At 41.4% G+C, this 17,306-nt stretch overlaps 1 protein-coding gene across 1 annotated transcript in view; it reads left to right on the forward strand.

Moving 5' to 3' along the window:
- The first annotated feature begins 851 nt into the window (after window positions 1-851).
- GRXCR1 (glutaredoxin and cysteine rich domain containing 1) overlaps window positions 852-17,306 on the forward strand; it is a 42,791-nt gene continuing 26,336 nt past the window's right edge. Inside the window, exons 1-2 of the mRNA XM_075499196.1 lie at window positions 852-1,247; window positions 3,207-3,209. Coding sequence (XP_075355311.1) covers window positions 852-1,247; window positions 3,207-3,209 — 399 coding nt within the window. The remainder of the gene's footprint in view (window positions 1,248-3,206; window positions 3,210-17,306) is intronic.

The raw sequence follows: 17,306 nt of genomic DNA on the forward strand, positions 1-17,306 counted from the left end.
TACCCTACTTTTCTTTGTTTGATCCTTGTTGCCCCAATTAATTAGCTTTCTCCTGTTCCTTTGTTCAGATTCCCTTGGCCCAGTCCCTTGAATAATTGACAAAACAGAACAGAGACTGTGGTTACTGTGTGGTTCTAGCTGTGGCTTGGTTTTATTTAGTAACGCTGTGTTAGTGCAACAAATTGTGACTAATTGCTTCTCCACTGCTCTGCCAGTCTGCGAAAAGGCCAGCATCACAAAACACCAAGTCAGAGCTCCCTGCCAAATATCTGCAAGCTTATATAAAAAGCAAACTTTGGTGAATGAGGTCTGACTGGTAGGGGAAGGAAGGGTTTTGATGAAAGAAATGTGCCCATCGTTGACTCTAGTGCTGAAGTTTACGATTTTCACCAGAGGTGTAATGTACATAAACAGTTTTGGCTCTGCAGATCTTGTAAAAAAACTCTTCCTTTTTGCCTTTCTCAGCAAACAAAAACTGCATTCATATAAACTTGTGTAATTTCTCTTATTGTGTTTGTCATGTGTGGGTTTGCATTTTTATTTTAATCAATGAATATAATTTCTCCCTTTCTTGCTTTCTTCCTTAGTGCTAAAAAGTACACAATGGCTTTTTAATATTTAATTGGTGAGATCGTTTTACAGGTTTTAGTTTAAAGGTAACCATAGCACAAACGCATCCATTATTAACTGCAGAACGGCAGTGTAGCTTCTTGGGAACCCGCTTTACTTTAATATGAGAACCCCTGTCAACAGCAAGCAGCGCTGATATTGTTGTTAAGTGTGACAAACTGGCAAATGCAATGGGCACCACGCTGGAACAATGCAAGCTGCTTATATCAATGGAAGAGGTGATGTTTAAAAGTGAGATGAAGGCGGACAGCGAGAGGCTGTCGAGGAAGGTTCGATTCCGCGTGGCGTCCTCGCACAGCGGGAGGGTGCTGAAGGAGGTGTACGCCGACGGGGAGGCTGCCGGCTCTCTGGACTCCGAGTACGCCAGCAGCTCGGAGACCGACCAAACCAGCCGGCTGAGCGAAGTGGATGGGCAGCAGAATGGACATGTAGGGTCCGAGTGCGATGAAAACGAGAACGAGCAGGACAACTTGCTCATTTTAGTCAGAGCCACTAAAGAGAGGGGGTTTGGTACAAAACGAGTCAACATCCTCAGCAAAAACGGCACAGTCAGGGGAGTCAAGCATAAAGTCAGTGCTGGTCAAGCACTCTTCGACAATTTGGCAAAAGTATTTCAGGTAGGTGATGCGGTCCTGCTGGCTGTAAGCCCTGTGTCTGTCCCTTTTAACTCCCCACATTATTCTTTCCCTTTGTCCACACCTCTCTCATTTATGGTTTCTCAGACTCCAGATTCGATTCTGCCTCACTCCCACTGCTGTCCACTTGCTGTTCTTGCTTACTCTTTCTGGTATACACTGGCTCCACACTCCAAATTGGCTGTGAAATTTTTCTTTCAGAATTGACCTAAAGTTTGCTGACTAGAAGTGTGTATGTTGTGCTTCCCATGTATGGACCAGGAAAGAAACGTAACAGAGGAATTAACTGGGGCTTTATTAGAGATCTGTCCAGATCCACTGTACAGGGATGTATCATGTTTCCACTCCTATTATATTAGTTCTAATGAGTTTAAGATGTTATCTACTGTCCCCTACATGTAAATATGTATACTTGCAAATTCCATTGTGTTTAATCTGCAAAGTAGATCAAATTAGATGCAGGATGGCAGCAATGGCAGTTTTCCTATATGAAAATTTCAGAGGAATGAAATCTTAGTCACGGGTCTCTTTCATTAATGTCTGTATTCCATTTATTTTGTACAAGGAGCAGAATATCTGTATTTGAAACAGAATATCTGTATTTGAAACATATGCCACACTGACTCCTTAGGCAGAGAAATACAGGCCTCAGAAAAATCAAGATAAAAGTTCTAAAAAATTTAGCTCATATATATCATTTATCTATATATGCTATTCAAGTCTTATTACTATTCAAACAAAGAGCAACATGTATGCAATCAAACTCTTTCTAAAGGTTGTTATAATCCAGAATATAATCCAGAATTAAGCGACCATCCAGAATTAGGATGGTCACTTAAATTAACCTGTAATTGTCTTCAATGCATTGTTTTAAAAGCATTTATGCAGTTTTAAAGCATGGGGAATTTGATATTAGTAACGACTGTTGTTGTGTATTGAAATGAAGTCTTCTAAAAGTTCTTTCTTACTTTGAAGCTGAGGAATTTCATAATACCTTTAGCAATGGCTATAGATTAACATTGTCTTGCTTCTGAATGTGAATTTATCCCTATATTGTACCTAAATGACAACAGTCTTTTTGTCAATACCGATGTTCCTGTGGAAGATGGATATTTCAAAGATGAATTAGCTGTTCATTTTTGTTCTTTACGTCTTTGTATTCCTTTGAGTGCTCTATTCCTTTGAGTGCTTTACATAGCACTCAAACAGCTTGCTTGCTTTCAAGCCACTCACTGAAGAGTTTGTCCTTGAGTTCCCTACTCTGATAAAATTTGTAACAAACTCACTTTTTCTAAGTAGATATGAGTTAGGAAGCGTTAACTGGGGCATGTCTGGATTCTTCTCCAACCTTAATTCCAAATACTGTTCCATGTTTCGCTACGTGCAGTCCACCATTTCACCTCACTAGCCTCATTCCCTCCTAAAAGCTTCTTTCCACTGCATCAGTGACACCAAGCTAAGAAATTTGAATCACCTAAATAAATGGACCCATCTGAAGACATATGTACCTGAATTAGTGGCCCTGTCATCTTGCTGTTTTTACCTCCAGTTTTAGGCTGGAAATTCTTCAGGAAAGGTTCATGGACTGAAATCAATGTACTTTGATTGCAACGAAGTTTCTTTTATTCCTCACAGAGTTACAGCTAGGACCAACACTATTTCCATGCCGGAAGAAAGGAAGACTTGAGAGGAGGCATATCCATCTGATAACTTCAGAAAATTATATGTAGCCAAGTCTACCACAGAAGTCCATAAATAAAGCCTGTAAAATAATGAATGGTTTAAAAGGTGATAAGGATCTTGTATTGACAATATTTTACAGGAGAAGAAAGTGGAAAAATTCAATTATCAGTTGAAAACAAACTAAACAGTTTTTCATACAGCACATAATTAAATTTAAGAACTGTCTGCTACAGGCATTGTAAAGGCCAAAAGAATAAGCAGGTATTGAAAGCGGATGAGGAAAATATATGGGGAACTGAGCAGCTTCTGCTTAGGCAGGTCTAGATGACTGATTTCCAGAAATAATTGTATATTCTTACCTTAAGCATCTACTGGATCAAAGACATATATTCAATAATACAGAGAACATCATGATTTGAGCTTTCTACACAAACAAGTTCCTGTTTCCCCAGAGATAAAGTTTGAAGTCTAGTGAAGAAGAATGATCGTTTGCATATCTTTTATGTCATACTGTGAGCAAATTTTCTGTGCCACATGGTGAACGCAGAGGAGAGCAAAGCACAGAGGTTGGCTTTGAGACTGACTCAGAACTGCTTGATCCCAATGTGAAATATGATTGAAATCCGTCCAATTACAAATGAAGTAATGACCTTTAGGATGAGATTAGAGGATGATTTCTAGTTTTCTGTAAGTATGTTCCAGACAATTAATTGCGCAGTAATACCACTTAGAGAACAACAAGAGTTCTTCATTCAAAGATACGATAAGATAGAAATATGTCTCTATTAGAAGATATAACTCAAAACCTCTTGATCTGGGCATTTTTGTAAGTTCCCCCCTTGATTATGCGAGGTCATCTGCAGTTACACGTGTCACTTCTCTTAGATAAGCAACAGCAGATGTATAACAGCAGTTAAGATGTATACAAAGTCCCTTATCCCTGAGGAGAGCCGTTCGATGATTCAGCAGCAGATGACCTCATTATACATTTCTCAGAGTCAGTGTCAAAGCAGGTATTTGTAATCGCAGAGTATGCACATGAACTCCTGACGGTACTAAATCCTGAGCACCGATAAATTAGTGAATGCAAACACTTCGTATCTGGTATTTAATGTAGCAGTTATTAACTGAAATGTGTATGCAAGAAGCCAAATACTGAGTATGTGTGAGTATCCTGTGACTGGAAACTAGGGTTTTTTTGAGATTTTCTGCAGCATCAGCATTCTGATTCTTCAGACTGTATCTGCAAACTCCTCTGCTATGCTACTACCAAAATCCCCAGGTGCTCCCCGTCATAGAGGAGAGATCCTTTAAAACAAATCACTTTGCTAAGATATTCTAGGGATAAGCAGGGGTTCATTAACTAGGCTTTGGTAAGTCGTGCAGTCAAGACCTTTAATGTTTTCTGTTCAAATACCTGTGCTAAAAGCAATCCTGTGTATTTTAATGTTCTGTGGAATATTTGGGGTTTTGAATATTTTTTCCACATTTTCTAACTACAGCCTTTCTCCAGAATTGGTTCAGACGGTTCCTTCCCACAACAGACTCATCTGAAAAAAAATCACACCTTCTGGAGTTTTTGGGAATTTGAAAAGAGTGGTGTAATACAGGAAGTGTTTCTAGATGAAAAGGTGGTTTTGGTTCTTGTTGTTGTACGATACAAGCCTGGCCTGAGAATGTATATCTACTGCCAAGTAGACGTGCATCCCCTGCTGCATCTTCCCACATCCGTGCACCGAGCACTTCCATCACCAGCACAACCAGCGACTTCCCATTCCCCCCGTTCCTTGAGAAGAGAAGCTAGGTCCCCTGCATTAGTCTGTCCGATGACTGTCCGTGTCCCCAGACGTGAGCTGCTGCAGCACTGTGACCGTAAAGGGTCTCCCGTCAGGTTGGCCCTGCATGGCTGGTGAAGCTGCAGCTGCGTGCAGCAGGGGCCGGCACGGCTGTGGGGACGGGGTGGGACAGAGCAGGACATGTCGGGGGGTTATCTCAGCTTCATGGCGGGACATTTTGGGGGCAGAAAGGCGGGGAAGGAACCAGCCCCTACTGATGCTTCAGGGGAGCACGGTTTCCATGGCAACCCCTCCAGACGTTCCCTCCCGGGGGTGGATGCCACAAAGAGAGCGTTGACATAGCAACCCCATCCTGGGGTGAGAGGGCGTTGCTGTGGCAACACCTCGCCAGCCCCGGCTTGGCAGGGGAGGCGGCAGGCCAGGCCGAGGGAGGCCAGGCCGAGGGAGGCCAGGCCGAGAGAGGCCAGGCCGAGGGAGGCCAGGCGGAGAGAGGCCAGGTGGAGGGAGACCAGGCGGAAGGAGGCCAGGCGGATGGAGGCCAGGCGGGGGGAGGCCAGGCAGTGGTCACCGGTGGAGGGCAGGGATGGCCACACGTGTCCCACCCGCCTCCGCCCGCACCGAACCTGGACCGGAGGGGCAGCTGCCTCCAGCCGGTCACACAGCCGGGAGCGTTTTATTCGTGAGAAACGTACGCTACTGAAAAGCCTGTATAACAGAAAGGATCTGGAGCTCCTAGTCTCCCTGTTCGTGCACCTCCTTGGTATAAGTGAAATTATCTCTTGCTGAAACACTAAAACTGAGGGTGTCGGCAGCTCTGGAGCTGGGGACGTGGCCTGCTAATTGCATCAGAAGCATAAACCCCTTCTCTGCACATCCAAAGTAATTGTGGTCTTATTTCAGTACATGACTAGTATTTTTATTCTCTACTACTTAGAATACTGTTAAAATGCAAATGAGTATGAATATTTCCTATATTTTCCCATAGAAAGTAGTAGAGAAATGGTTCTTGTTTCCTTGAAATAAATATAATTCTCTTCATGACCAATTTTGACAACTAGGCCATCACTATGATGGCTTCCAGGTGACAGAGAGCAAAAATCCTTGGGTTGTCCGGCATATTACTAAGTAGTGCAATGATCATTTCATGCCAGACCAGGTTTCCATCCCGACGTGCAACGTAATGGAGCTCAGCCAAAGGTTTTACACAGGTCTCCCCTCATTTCCACTGTTTCAGCATGGGTCCTTTCCTCCATTTCCATACTTACACACTCCACTGGCCTTCCAGCCTCCTCTGAAAGGTCACCTTCTGCTAAATGAGCTACCGATCTCATTCTCAGGCAGGGCCTGCTGGTGTCTATTACGAAAGGACAGGCTTGGTTAACAAACCTGATTAATGCCTTTGTGAACATTGCATCAGAGGGGATATGGGTGAAGAGACAGACATAACGTACTTGGTCTTTACAGTATTTTCCAGCAAGGTGCCTCAGGTAGAGCTAACATTTAAGGTTGTAAAGTGCAAGTCAGTATTCAGCTCAATAAAGAATTAGCTTATTAATGTTTAGAGAGAGAGGTGGGAAAGAGTTAAGAATCAGGTGGAAGTTTGTTAAGAGAAGGAGAGCTTCTGGGGTGGTCAGGTTCACTTTCATCTTTCTTTATTTATAGGTGACCTGGAAAAGTGAATACACAGCAGGACATGCAGAGCTTACAAACCGGTAGGGCTAGCTAATATCATAGAGAAAATAAAATGAAAGACAGCAGCACAACCAACTGTCTCCCAAAGAAGGCAGATGATGCAAAACGCTGTTAAGGAAAGTTTCTGGTACAATAGTACAAGCAAAGGTTTTAGGGTGGGTGGTGCGTTGCATACCACTCCAGCCCCTGGAGCATATATCAATAGCATACCACTCCAGCCCCTGGAGAATATAGCAATACAATCCCCCAAACTCTTGGGGAGGAGAGAGAGAGAGAGAGGCCTGCACTTTCACTGGAGAAGTCATGATGTTGTCCTCATCACTTCTGTGGCAGATGATCAGTGCTGACACTCCAGCATCATTGAAATCACTCTCTGAACTCAAAGACCTCTGCTAGGACTGGACTAAGATAGTAAAAGGTCTCCTGAAATTTCCCTTCATATTCTCATCCATGCACTCTGCCCCATCACTCCCAAATGAGCATAGCTTGCAAAAGTAAAAGGCATGCTGGATTGCTTGTACCTACTAGTAGCAAAGTTAGGGAAACCTGCTGATAACCTAAAGCCATAGCATTTTCTGTAGTAATGCCACTTATATGGATGGAGATAAATCCCTGAGCTGTAGGTACCTCCTCTGAGGTATAAAGTTCCAGTGTATGTTCCTAGTGTTAACAAGTCTGGAAAACTAATTATTGAGCAGCGTCACACTGAAATCCACTGAAGAATAGGAAAAATTGTAATGACATAGAGGATCAAGTGATTATGAAAAGTAGGTTTCTGTTTGTTACAGAAAATTCAATGTTAGAAGGAAAACTGGATCACCACTGGAATGGATGTAGTGTCCCTTCACCACTACCTTTGTACCTTCCTAAGGGCTTTGATCTGTGACCACAGTGCATGGGACAGTGATTCAGCTGATTCAGCTGATTAAGTCACAGTTAAAACAGGTAGTTTCCAGGGCTGGTGGCTGAATAGCCACACTGATTTAAAACGGAAGATGTTCAGGTCTGTGAGCTTTTAATTGGAGCCTGGGGTTGGTCAGTACTTAGGATATTGGTATTTATTGTTCTCATGTTCTCGTATAAATCAGCTGTAAAACACTGAGCTCAGACAAGTCTATTATTAGACTGTGCATGATGTTTTAGGGTTTGCTGCTATGGGACTTGAAATACATATTTGACGTAGACTTGAAATGATCAGTAAATAGACTTTACACTATCTAAACCTCTGAAAGTGATATACAAGCTTTGAGTTAAAAAAGACTTAGCTGTCTCATTTTTTAAAAATGAAGGTATGGGATGTCCTGACTTTTCAATACACTCAGCATTGGGAAGCTTAGCAACAAAACCATGGTTAAATTTATCACTTCTTCAAGATTGAATCAATAACTGAAGAAAAAAAAAATTGTTAGACTTTTATGCTGGAAGTCTGATCAGCATGTACTGGACATCTGTCCAACCTTCCAGAGCACCGCATGGCCTCAAAATTATCCTTGCTCTGAGGTGTCTTGATCCTTGTAAAGGATCCATAAATAAGGACACTGTTATTGAGACACTCAGGTGCACTGTATGGGGCTAAGCAGAGGCAAGCCCTGGGACAATAAACATTTCTGTTCTGTGTTTACATATGTTTCTGCTTCAGAGGATATAATAAGCAGGTACTTTGACTGCTTCTTGAATCACACCTACATCTGCAGGTGAGTGAAAATCGTTATGACACTGAATTAAAATTTCCCCACTGGCTGCAGTATTTTTATCTGTTTAGCATAGGTAATGACTACATACATTGCAAGACAGCTGAGAACTAACCTTTACGCATTTTGCAGTAGAGGTCAGCCATTAGTGGCATGAGCAGTGCTGTTTTGAATCTGTGCACACCAGCCTTCCCTGAGACAGAGACTGAACTGACACACTTCCTAGCAAGGGTCTGTGAAACACACTGGAGTCTCAAGTATAACCAAACTCTGGTAGATGCAGGATGGAAGCAGCAGTGAGGAAAAGATAATTTTGCACTTCATTAGCACTTTATCTCTTCTGTTGATAGAAAACAACTTCTGACAACTGACTGGTACTGAACAGAGTTGTCTCAGGCTTACTCCAGCTAGGATCTAAGTGCCTGTGGTCCAAGCAGATTGTGCAGCCTGTAGGAAAAAGCAGAGCTGCTGCCCTGGGCTGTGAGGGAGAACAGAAATAAATTGTTCCCTCTGTGAAGTCTACGCCATGTGGCTACTTTCCCAAACAGAATGATTTATTAATAAGCCTCATCCCTTGGCCTTATCCTTTGCATGACAAATGGTGTAGCAAAGAAGCTATGGTAATACTGCAGTGAATATGTATATACAGATTATGTAGTACTAGAGTGAATCAAGACTTTAGGTATAGATTCAAAAAACCCATAGGCTCCTAAAGAAGGATTTACACATCAAGCTCCAAAACTGTGATCCTCCAAATCTCTCTTTGGTGCCACCTTGTCTCAAAGGCAGCAAAAGCCTTTTATTAATGAAAATTTGACTAATGATCTGCCTTGGTCATGTGCCTCAGCATCTCAGTGTTGACAGGACATGACAGTTACCTCCTACTCATGTCCTATGGGAACCACAAAATAGGTTTTCCTTTGCCTGTCTCACCTGCAGGGCTTGATGCAGTAGATGTCCTCTGAGCATGCCTAGTGGATCAGATCCTACACAAACTGTACATAAGCAGATGCTGCTTTGTTACAAATCGTGTCTGCAGGAGGCAGTGGTGGGAGTTGTACTTTGAATTAGACAGTCACAAGACAGCATGAATAAGTTGATGGATCAGGATTGGAACACAGGCTTGCTGATTCTCAACTTGCCATTCCAAATACTATACTTCAGCATCATGCTTGACTTCCATTTCTTTCTTTCTTGCTTGCTCTTAAGCATTATAGTGAAGGCATTTGCTTCAGCATGGAGGTATCCCAGAAAAGCTCGTAGCCTGTGACTTGCTTCTTAGGGACAAGAGGTTGGGAGGAGACTGAATCCGGATAGCCAAGTCATGAGAGATTGCAGATAATGATGTTCTGCCACCTTGTTTCATCCTCTCTCTTTAAATCTAAAAATACATTTGCTTTCTTTTTGAAAGAAAGAAAGAGTGTACTGTTCTCAGGCAATGAATGTGAATGCCAAATGGAAAAAGGTGCATCCTGGTTGTTGTAAGTGAGATTCCTAAATCATATTGGCCTCAGGAAATTCTCTGAACTAAAAATAGTCATAAACTGAGAAAGTATGAGGAGGAAATATCATATATACTTGACACTCTCTTACTTTTAATTATCTTTCTGGTAGATGACCTGGAATACTAGAAGAATACTGGGTCTGAGCCCATGTACTGCTCTGGTACTCTTACACAATGTCCCTTTGTGGAACTGCTCAAGAAGGTGCTCAACCTTTGAATTAACATGAAAAATGCTTCATCTTACTTCAAACTGATGAGAAAAAATGTAATGTTATGTAAACAGCCTATAAAAAAATTCTTAGGATGCTAGTGCAGAATTTTTTTCTACTTATTCTAACAGTAGGAAATATTTTTTTTCTAAATTGTCCTCTTACAACAGAGATGAAAAAGATGAACTGATTAGTCTTAATTGTTAATTAGTAGCAATAACCATTCACTTTTTTTCTGGCTGTGGAGCTCAACTCAGTAACTCATCAGGACAATTATGAGAAAATATCTTTTTAAATATTCTTAAAACTAGAAATTCTTAGAACTAGAAAATAAAATCAAGAAAAGTTGGGGCTATTCCCCTTTCTTTGACATGGTACAACAGGCTGCCTACTAGCTCATTTGCTGTGTCCTCTTGCCCCTGAATATCTGCATGGCTTTGACACAGCATACACAAAGTTTGTGGAACACATAAAGCTGAAATAAATTGCCTACAAATATGAAATGTCCTATATGCTTAATTACTAGCATCATTCTTGGTCATTGACCCCTAACTTCTGTGTACAAATAAATTACTTTGCAACCAAATATTTAAGGGGCCTCATTGCACCTGAGTGTCTTAGGTGAGGTATGTTTTAGTTACATTTACAAACATGGAAGCAAATATTTGGCTATGCTGGGCCAATTTGTGACCAGATTGGAGAGCTTTGCAGTTGTGTAATTGCAAAAATATAGTAATAATGAGGATGAAACACAGCTCCTTTATTAAAAAAAAAAGTTCAAAAGAATGGGGGATGATCTTTACCTTAGTGGTATGATTCTCCAGGCATGTACTAATGCTTTTGATTTTATGCCATAGAAAACATTAGCAAAAATACTTTCTAACAAGTTAATTAAATAACAATTACACTTAGTTTACAGATCTCAGAACTGTTTCAGTTCTGGACTAGGATTTGCAAACACTTACACTAGTATCTGCAAACACAAGCTAGACAAATATAAATGTACGCATGCCATACCGGTATTGTGTTACAATGACCCAGGAAAACCGCATTTTGTCAGTTGACCAAAGCCACATTTCAGGAGTCACCTGCTGCCAATTTAATTGACGTGTAGGTGTCATTGAGGCCTGTTTCCTTCCCTAAGAGAGAAAAAATGAAGTCATGCTTTATTTGCAGATAACGCTTGCTAGACTGCTTTGGTCTGTCAGCAGCCTGCTCTGACATTTGTCTACTAGTGTTGACAGTTTATTACACACTACACCAACACAAGGTACATGATTAACGGCTTGAAGGAAAGAAATGGTCAAAGAGATAGTGCTTTTTTTTGGCTGGAGCTTTAACCTGTGACTGCAATGTTCGGCAGCATCATAAGTTTGTAGCTTAAGTGCAATAAAATATGCTTCAGAATGGAATTTGCAGCCAGAGAGAAAAGGGTATGACTTTCATGCATGAAAACCTTCCTCATCCTGCAACATCCAGTATTAGGTAGTACAAAGCAAGAAACTCCGATCTCACTGAATTTTCCCAAAACTTGTAAAATAAATAGTAATTAGGACAGCATCCCCAGCCTGTTGCTTTTGAAAAGGAGTTGGAAAAATATAGCGTCTCATCCAAGCAAGCAATCTTGTGGTTTTGCTTGACACAGTAGTTATGTTGTGGAGAGGCTGCCACAGCACAACTCTTTACAGCCTCCATCATACAAAGCAACAGAAATGGTCACAGGCGAGCAGCTGGAGTCAGTGAGGTAGAGACTCATTTCACACATGGCAAGAAAGAAGACACAAAACCCATCATTCATTGCTAGTATGAATTGTGGAAAGCATTTTAACAACCTTAGTACAATTTTGCTTTGGAACTATAGCTAGAGACACCATCCATCAATGTCAGAGGAGTATGTGTTCTATACCACAGAAATACCACATGCAGACTCGTTCTTCCTCCACTCACAAGAAATATGGGAAAACTTACTGGCCAATATTTGCACAAGTTTATAACAACATGCAATGTTATATCCTGCACTTGCAAATCAGTCAATGCTGGTGCAAAGGCAAAGAAATTTTTCTTTACTCTTGATAGTCTTGTTTGGAACACTGCTGATTGCTAATTATCTAACAACTTATAAAAATAGTAAGAATTGACAGCAGTCATACTCTATTATTTAAGAAAAATCTATTTCCCCATACGACTTCTGTAAGACAGAAAGCAGCCAGTTTCTAAACCTGCCAATGAAGTTACAGCTTTTTAAAGAAAATGTGATCTTTTCCTGCGCAGCTGCTCATGTTCTGCTCTTGGTTTACTACATCTAAATGCAAAGGACTCTCCCTCCCAGCCCCACAGGCAACTGTGAAGCTTTTCATTGCTCTTCAAGTGGAGAATGTCATAAGAGACAGACCGATAGGCACAGTGAAAAATGAGACCTTTAAGCATTATTGCTGGAGTTCCTTCCACCTATCACAGGTATTAATCTGCATCTTGAGAACTTCCCTTTCCAGTTGATGATGCTTTCAATCAGATTCTCAAACATGCAGTGGATAAGTCCAGTTGTTCTTCCAAATCCCACCGTTATCCAAAAATATAACCTACTCAGTCCCTCTAAGTCCAAACTTAAGGTGTCATGAAGATTTAAAAGGGACAGCAGTTTCTAAATGACTTGTTCAGGAAATAGATTCTGTTCATTGAAATCTGTCTGCAAAATCTTGCCCTGGCAGCTATTGTTTTTGTATCTGCTGGGTGGACAGGCCTTTTGCAAACCTATCTGCTTGGTGCATGATGTTCTTGTGGATCCCCATGTGAGACACTGTGGGGTGGAAGGGCACTTTTACAGGTCAATATTTGCAGCTGGATACAGGTGACTAATACTATCTTTTTTTCTGCTGCCACTGACTGGGAGCAGCCTTGAACCATTTAGCTCCTTCAACGAGGTAGTTTTATCGTCAGCTGCTCTAGCAATTCTCTTTTGAAGTCACAACAGATAAGGACAAGAGTCATCAAAAAAGGAGAGATGTCTAGTGAGCTTTCTGACCTGCCTTTCATCCTGTCTCAATTCTCATTTTGGCAGAAGGTTATGCAACTGGCAGAAATGTAATCAGTATGGGGTTTCAGCATTGTTTGAAGACATGATATGATATTAGAATAAATGTTGTTATTGATTTTTCTTGCTGCAGGGGATTAAATGATATCTATGCAAAGGCGCCACTGAAATGTTGCTCCAAAAGAAAAGCAGACAGCGAATTTAATCATCTCAGCATCTGCATTTGTAGTCATATTCCTTGACCAGAACACATTTAACTGTATGACATGATATAGATCCTAGCCCTATTGTAAGGAACATTATTATATGAAAAGTATGATTATAAGAATAACAATTTCTGTTTTATTTAAGAAATATACATCTCTGGGCCAAATCCTGGATCAGACTAGACCATAAAGCTGCTCACACTGACCTTGCTAAAGAATTACTCCAACCGCAGATGTGATATATATGGAATAACTAACTTGGCAGCTATTTTGACTAACAGGTTTAGGAGCTGGTATAAAGCATACCACCTGATACATTCTGATTTTCAGACATTTTACCTATTTGGTTAAAAAGCCAAAAAAAAGCTTATACCTTAGATTTTTTCAGCAACAAGGTCTGTAACTCTGCTCCACAGAGATGTATTCTATTTTGCTCACACAGAAATGGTGGATGAGTCATTTTTCCCTTTTGTACCTCAAGAGGACTTCAAATTAACAGATGTCTGCTGGAAATACAATACAGCAGAGAGCAAACAGTCTAGGAGGTTCCTGGAGTGTGTGGAGGATAGCTTCCTGACACAGCTGGTGAGTGAGCCAGCTAGGGGAGGCTGGACCTGTTCTTTGTGAACAGAGAAAGACTTGTGGGTGATGTGATGGTTGGAGGTCGTCTTGCACACAGCGATCATGAAATGATGGAGTCAGCCGACTGAATATGAGCCAGCAGGGTGCCCAGGTGGCTAAGAAGGCCAATAGCATCCTGGCTTGTATCAGAAATAGTGTGGCCAGCAGGACTAGGGAAGTGATTGTCCTCCTGTATTCGGCACTGGTGAGGCCACACCTCAAATACTGTGTTCAGTTTTGGGCCCCTGTCGTGGTTTAATCCCAGCCGGCAGCTAAGCACCACCCAGCTGCTCAATCGCTCCCCCCCAGGGGGATGGGGAAGAGAATCGGAAGAGTAAAAGTGAAAAAAGCTCGTGGGTTGAGGTAAGAACAGTTTAATAACTGAAATAAAATAAAATAAAATAATAATAATAATAATAATGATAGTAGAATATACAAAGCAAGTGATGCATGATGCAGTTGCTCACCACCAACTGACCAATGCCCAACCAGTCCCTGAGCAGCAGCCCCCCAGCCAGCTTCCCCCTAGTTTATATACTGAGCATGACGTCATATGGTATGGAATATCCCTTTGGCCAGTTTGGGTCAGCTGTCCTGGCTGTGCCCCCTCCCAGCTTCTTGTGCATCTCCAGCCTTCTCAGTCGGTGGAGCATGAGAAGCTGAAAAGTTCTTGATTTAGTGTAAGCACTACTTAGCAACAACTCAACCATCAGTGTGTTATCAACATTATTGTCATACTAAATCCAAAACACAGCACTATGCCAGCTACTAGGAAGAAAATTAACTCTATCCCAGCTGAAACCAGGACATCCCCTCACTATAAGAAAGACATTGAGGTGCTGGAGCGTGTCCAGAGAAGGGCGACGAACCTGGTGAAGGGTCTGGAGCGCTAGTCTTTTGAGGAGGGGCTGAGGGAACTGGGGTTGTTTAGCCTGGAGAAGAGGATGCTCAGGGGAGACCTTATCGCTCTCTACAACTACCTGAAAGGAGGTTGTAGTGAGGTGGGGGTCGGTCTCTTCTCCCAAGTAACAAGCCATAGGACGAGAGGAAATGGCCTCAAGTTGTGCCAGGGGAGGTTTAGATTGGATATTAGGAAAAATTTCTTCACTGAAAGGGTTGTCAAGCATTGGAAGCGGCTGCCCAGGGAAGTGGTTGAGTCACTGTCCCTGGAGGTATTTGAAAGACGTGTAGATGTGGTGCTTAGTGATATGGTTTAATGGTGAACTTGGCAGTGCTAGGTTAATGGTTGGACTCGATCTTAAAGGTCTTTTACAGCCTAAACGATTCTGTGATTCTATGATTCTAAGGCTAGCAGCTGCAGTATAGGCTATTCTAGAGCAAAGCTGGTTTATGTATGCTGTCTGGGAGTCACATCCTCTATGTCTGCACAAAAATCTCAAGCTCTCTGCCTTTGGTTTTGGAATCTATTGCATAAGAAAAGGAATGAAGTACCGTATGTGTGCAATGCAGATGGATCTTTAATTTAAAGAATGGAGATTAAGTGTACAACTAGTAATTCACTACTCAGGGTTTGAAGATGAAGGTACCAAAGTTCTAGGTATTATTAAGTAATGAGATAGCTGAAAGCGTAGTTCCAATTAGGTTAAGTATACCAGGGAAACAAGGTCCTTCATCACTCAGTGCTAGTATGGAACAAAGTAGTGCTCTGACTTCACGAGATCCCTTTTCATCGCTTCCGCGTATTGAGTGATAGTGCTCTCTCGCATTGAGGAGTAACGAATGAATCAGCACTTCATCAGCACTTTGTTGCACTAAGCGTAGCTCAACTTTGCTCTTTGCCTCATTCAAAGACCTGTGCAAAATTCAGTACTGGTTGCAGAGTGCTTTGTGACTCTATGCAAGAGAATGCCCTGTGTCCACCTGAAAAATGGTTGGAGTTTTCCTTAACTGTGCAGTACAAATGACAACTTCAACTTCTTACGCAATAGCCTGTTTTTATCTCAGCCCAGATGAGTAACATTTTCAGGTAGAATTTAAATTATGTAGAGCAGCAGAAAGGAAAAAGTACATCATGTGCCAGATGTTTGGAAATGAAAACTGAGCATACTGGGAGGGTGGTGGTTTCCCAGTTTCATTCAACACTCCTTGGGAGTTGCAGCAACTTAACGCATCTCATTCCAGCTTCCATTCACAGAAATACAGGTAATATAACTTTTGACAGAAAGTTCATTATCTGCCAAACATGAAAACTCCAGGGTGTATCCCAAATCAAAGCCAGACTTCATTTAACTCTTTCCTCTGATTTTATTGCTTAGGAAGGTAAATTGTGAAGAATTGTGAAGAATCATAATTTTGAATTTTCTCTGCTACTGATTGCAGTTCAGAGTGGCACCTTATTTCATTTATGCTATTACCTTCTTCAGTCGTTTTCTGAATGAGCAGAAGTAGTTCTGTTGTATAAGACAGACTGACCCTAGGGTGTAATTAATCTATGATGAAAGGCTGAAACACCTGCCAATGAAAATGCAGTACCTTTTCAACTGAGCTAAGTCTGACTGGTAAGAGCTTTTCTGAATACTGGTTTTTACTTGCTAACCATCTTTAACACTAGGAAAATCACCAGTTGCAGCACTGGTGCAAATAAGAAAGAAGTTATGGACTATTGTGCTGTTTCCTATGCCATTCTGGTATATTGAAGGTAAGTCTTAGGAAAAAAAAATCCATTCACCACACAAAGCATAGCCTGCCAAAGAAGAAAGAGCCATGTAATATCATGAGCAGGATCTCACCAGCTTAACGTTCTATTCTCCAGTCAGAAATATGATGAACCAGATTTGCAAGAAGCTCAACAGATTAGAATTCATTTTCATAGACCACTAATGCCTTTTAATTAACCAAACTGTAATTGACATTTGGGAACTATAAAGGGGATCACTGCATGAGTAAACTGCACCTGGCTATGTTTAAATGTAAAATGGCCGAGTCAGAGATCCATGTATGTATGTATTATTATTATTATGTTATTATTAGCATCTATCAGTCTCTCTAGCAGTCTAAGGATACACAGGGAATATTTTAGAAAGGATGAGTAAGGGACTGGTGAAAGAGAGGAGAAGAGAGAAAGAGGGAAGGGATAGCAACCTTTTTTTTTTTTCAAACTTCATCTACCTGCCAGAGAACAGTAAACAGGGTTTTCCAAAGCTGCTGCCAAGTTAAAAAGAAATGGGCCAGAGTAGACACAGTAATTTTCATGACAGCCATTTGCTGCTGATCAACACAACTTTGTTTCTCTTCAGTGTGAAATGTTCTATTGAGTGAAGCAGCAGTGATAACAGACGGATGGGGCCAGTGTGCTCAAACCAGGACTCACTTGGAGCCATGCTGTTTGCTAACTTTTTCACATGATCTGAGATATCAAACACCTTCACCTTTATCTGACAGCCCTCAGCAAGTCCTGCTTTAGTTCACCTCTGGCTAAAGGCATCCTTACTTACAGAATATTCTCAAATAGGAGACAAGCTGCCCAAGTTGCCCCAGACAGACAACTAAAGATTCAAACATCTTGAACAGTGTGATAAATAAAAAGCAAAAGGAAAAGCTGCTTATGACAAGAGAAAACAGGATTTGGGCCTGACAACTAAGGGTGC

This window comes from Mycteria americana, chromosome 4, assembly GCF_035582795.1.
Source record: "Mycteria americana isolate JAX WOST 10 ecotype Jacksonville Zoo and Gardens chromosome 4, USCA_MyAme_1.0, whole genome shotgun sequence".
NCBI classification, from domain to species: Eukaryota; Metazoa; Chordata; class Aves; order Ciconiiformes; family Ciconiidae; genus Mycteria; species Mycteria americana.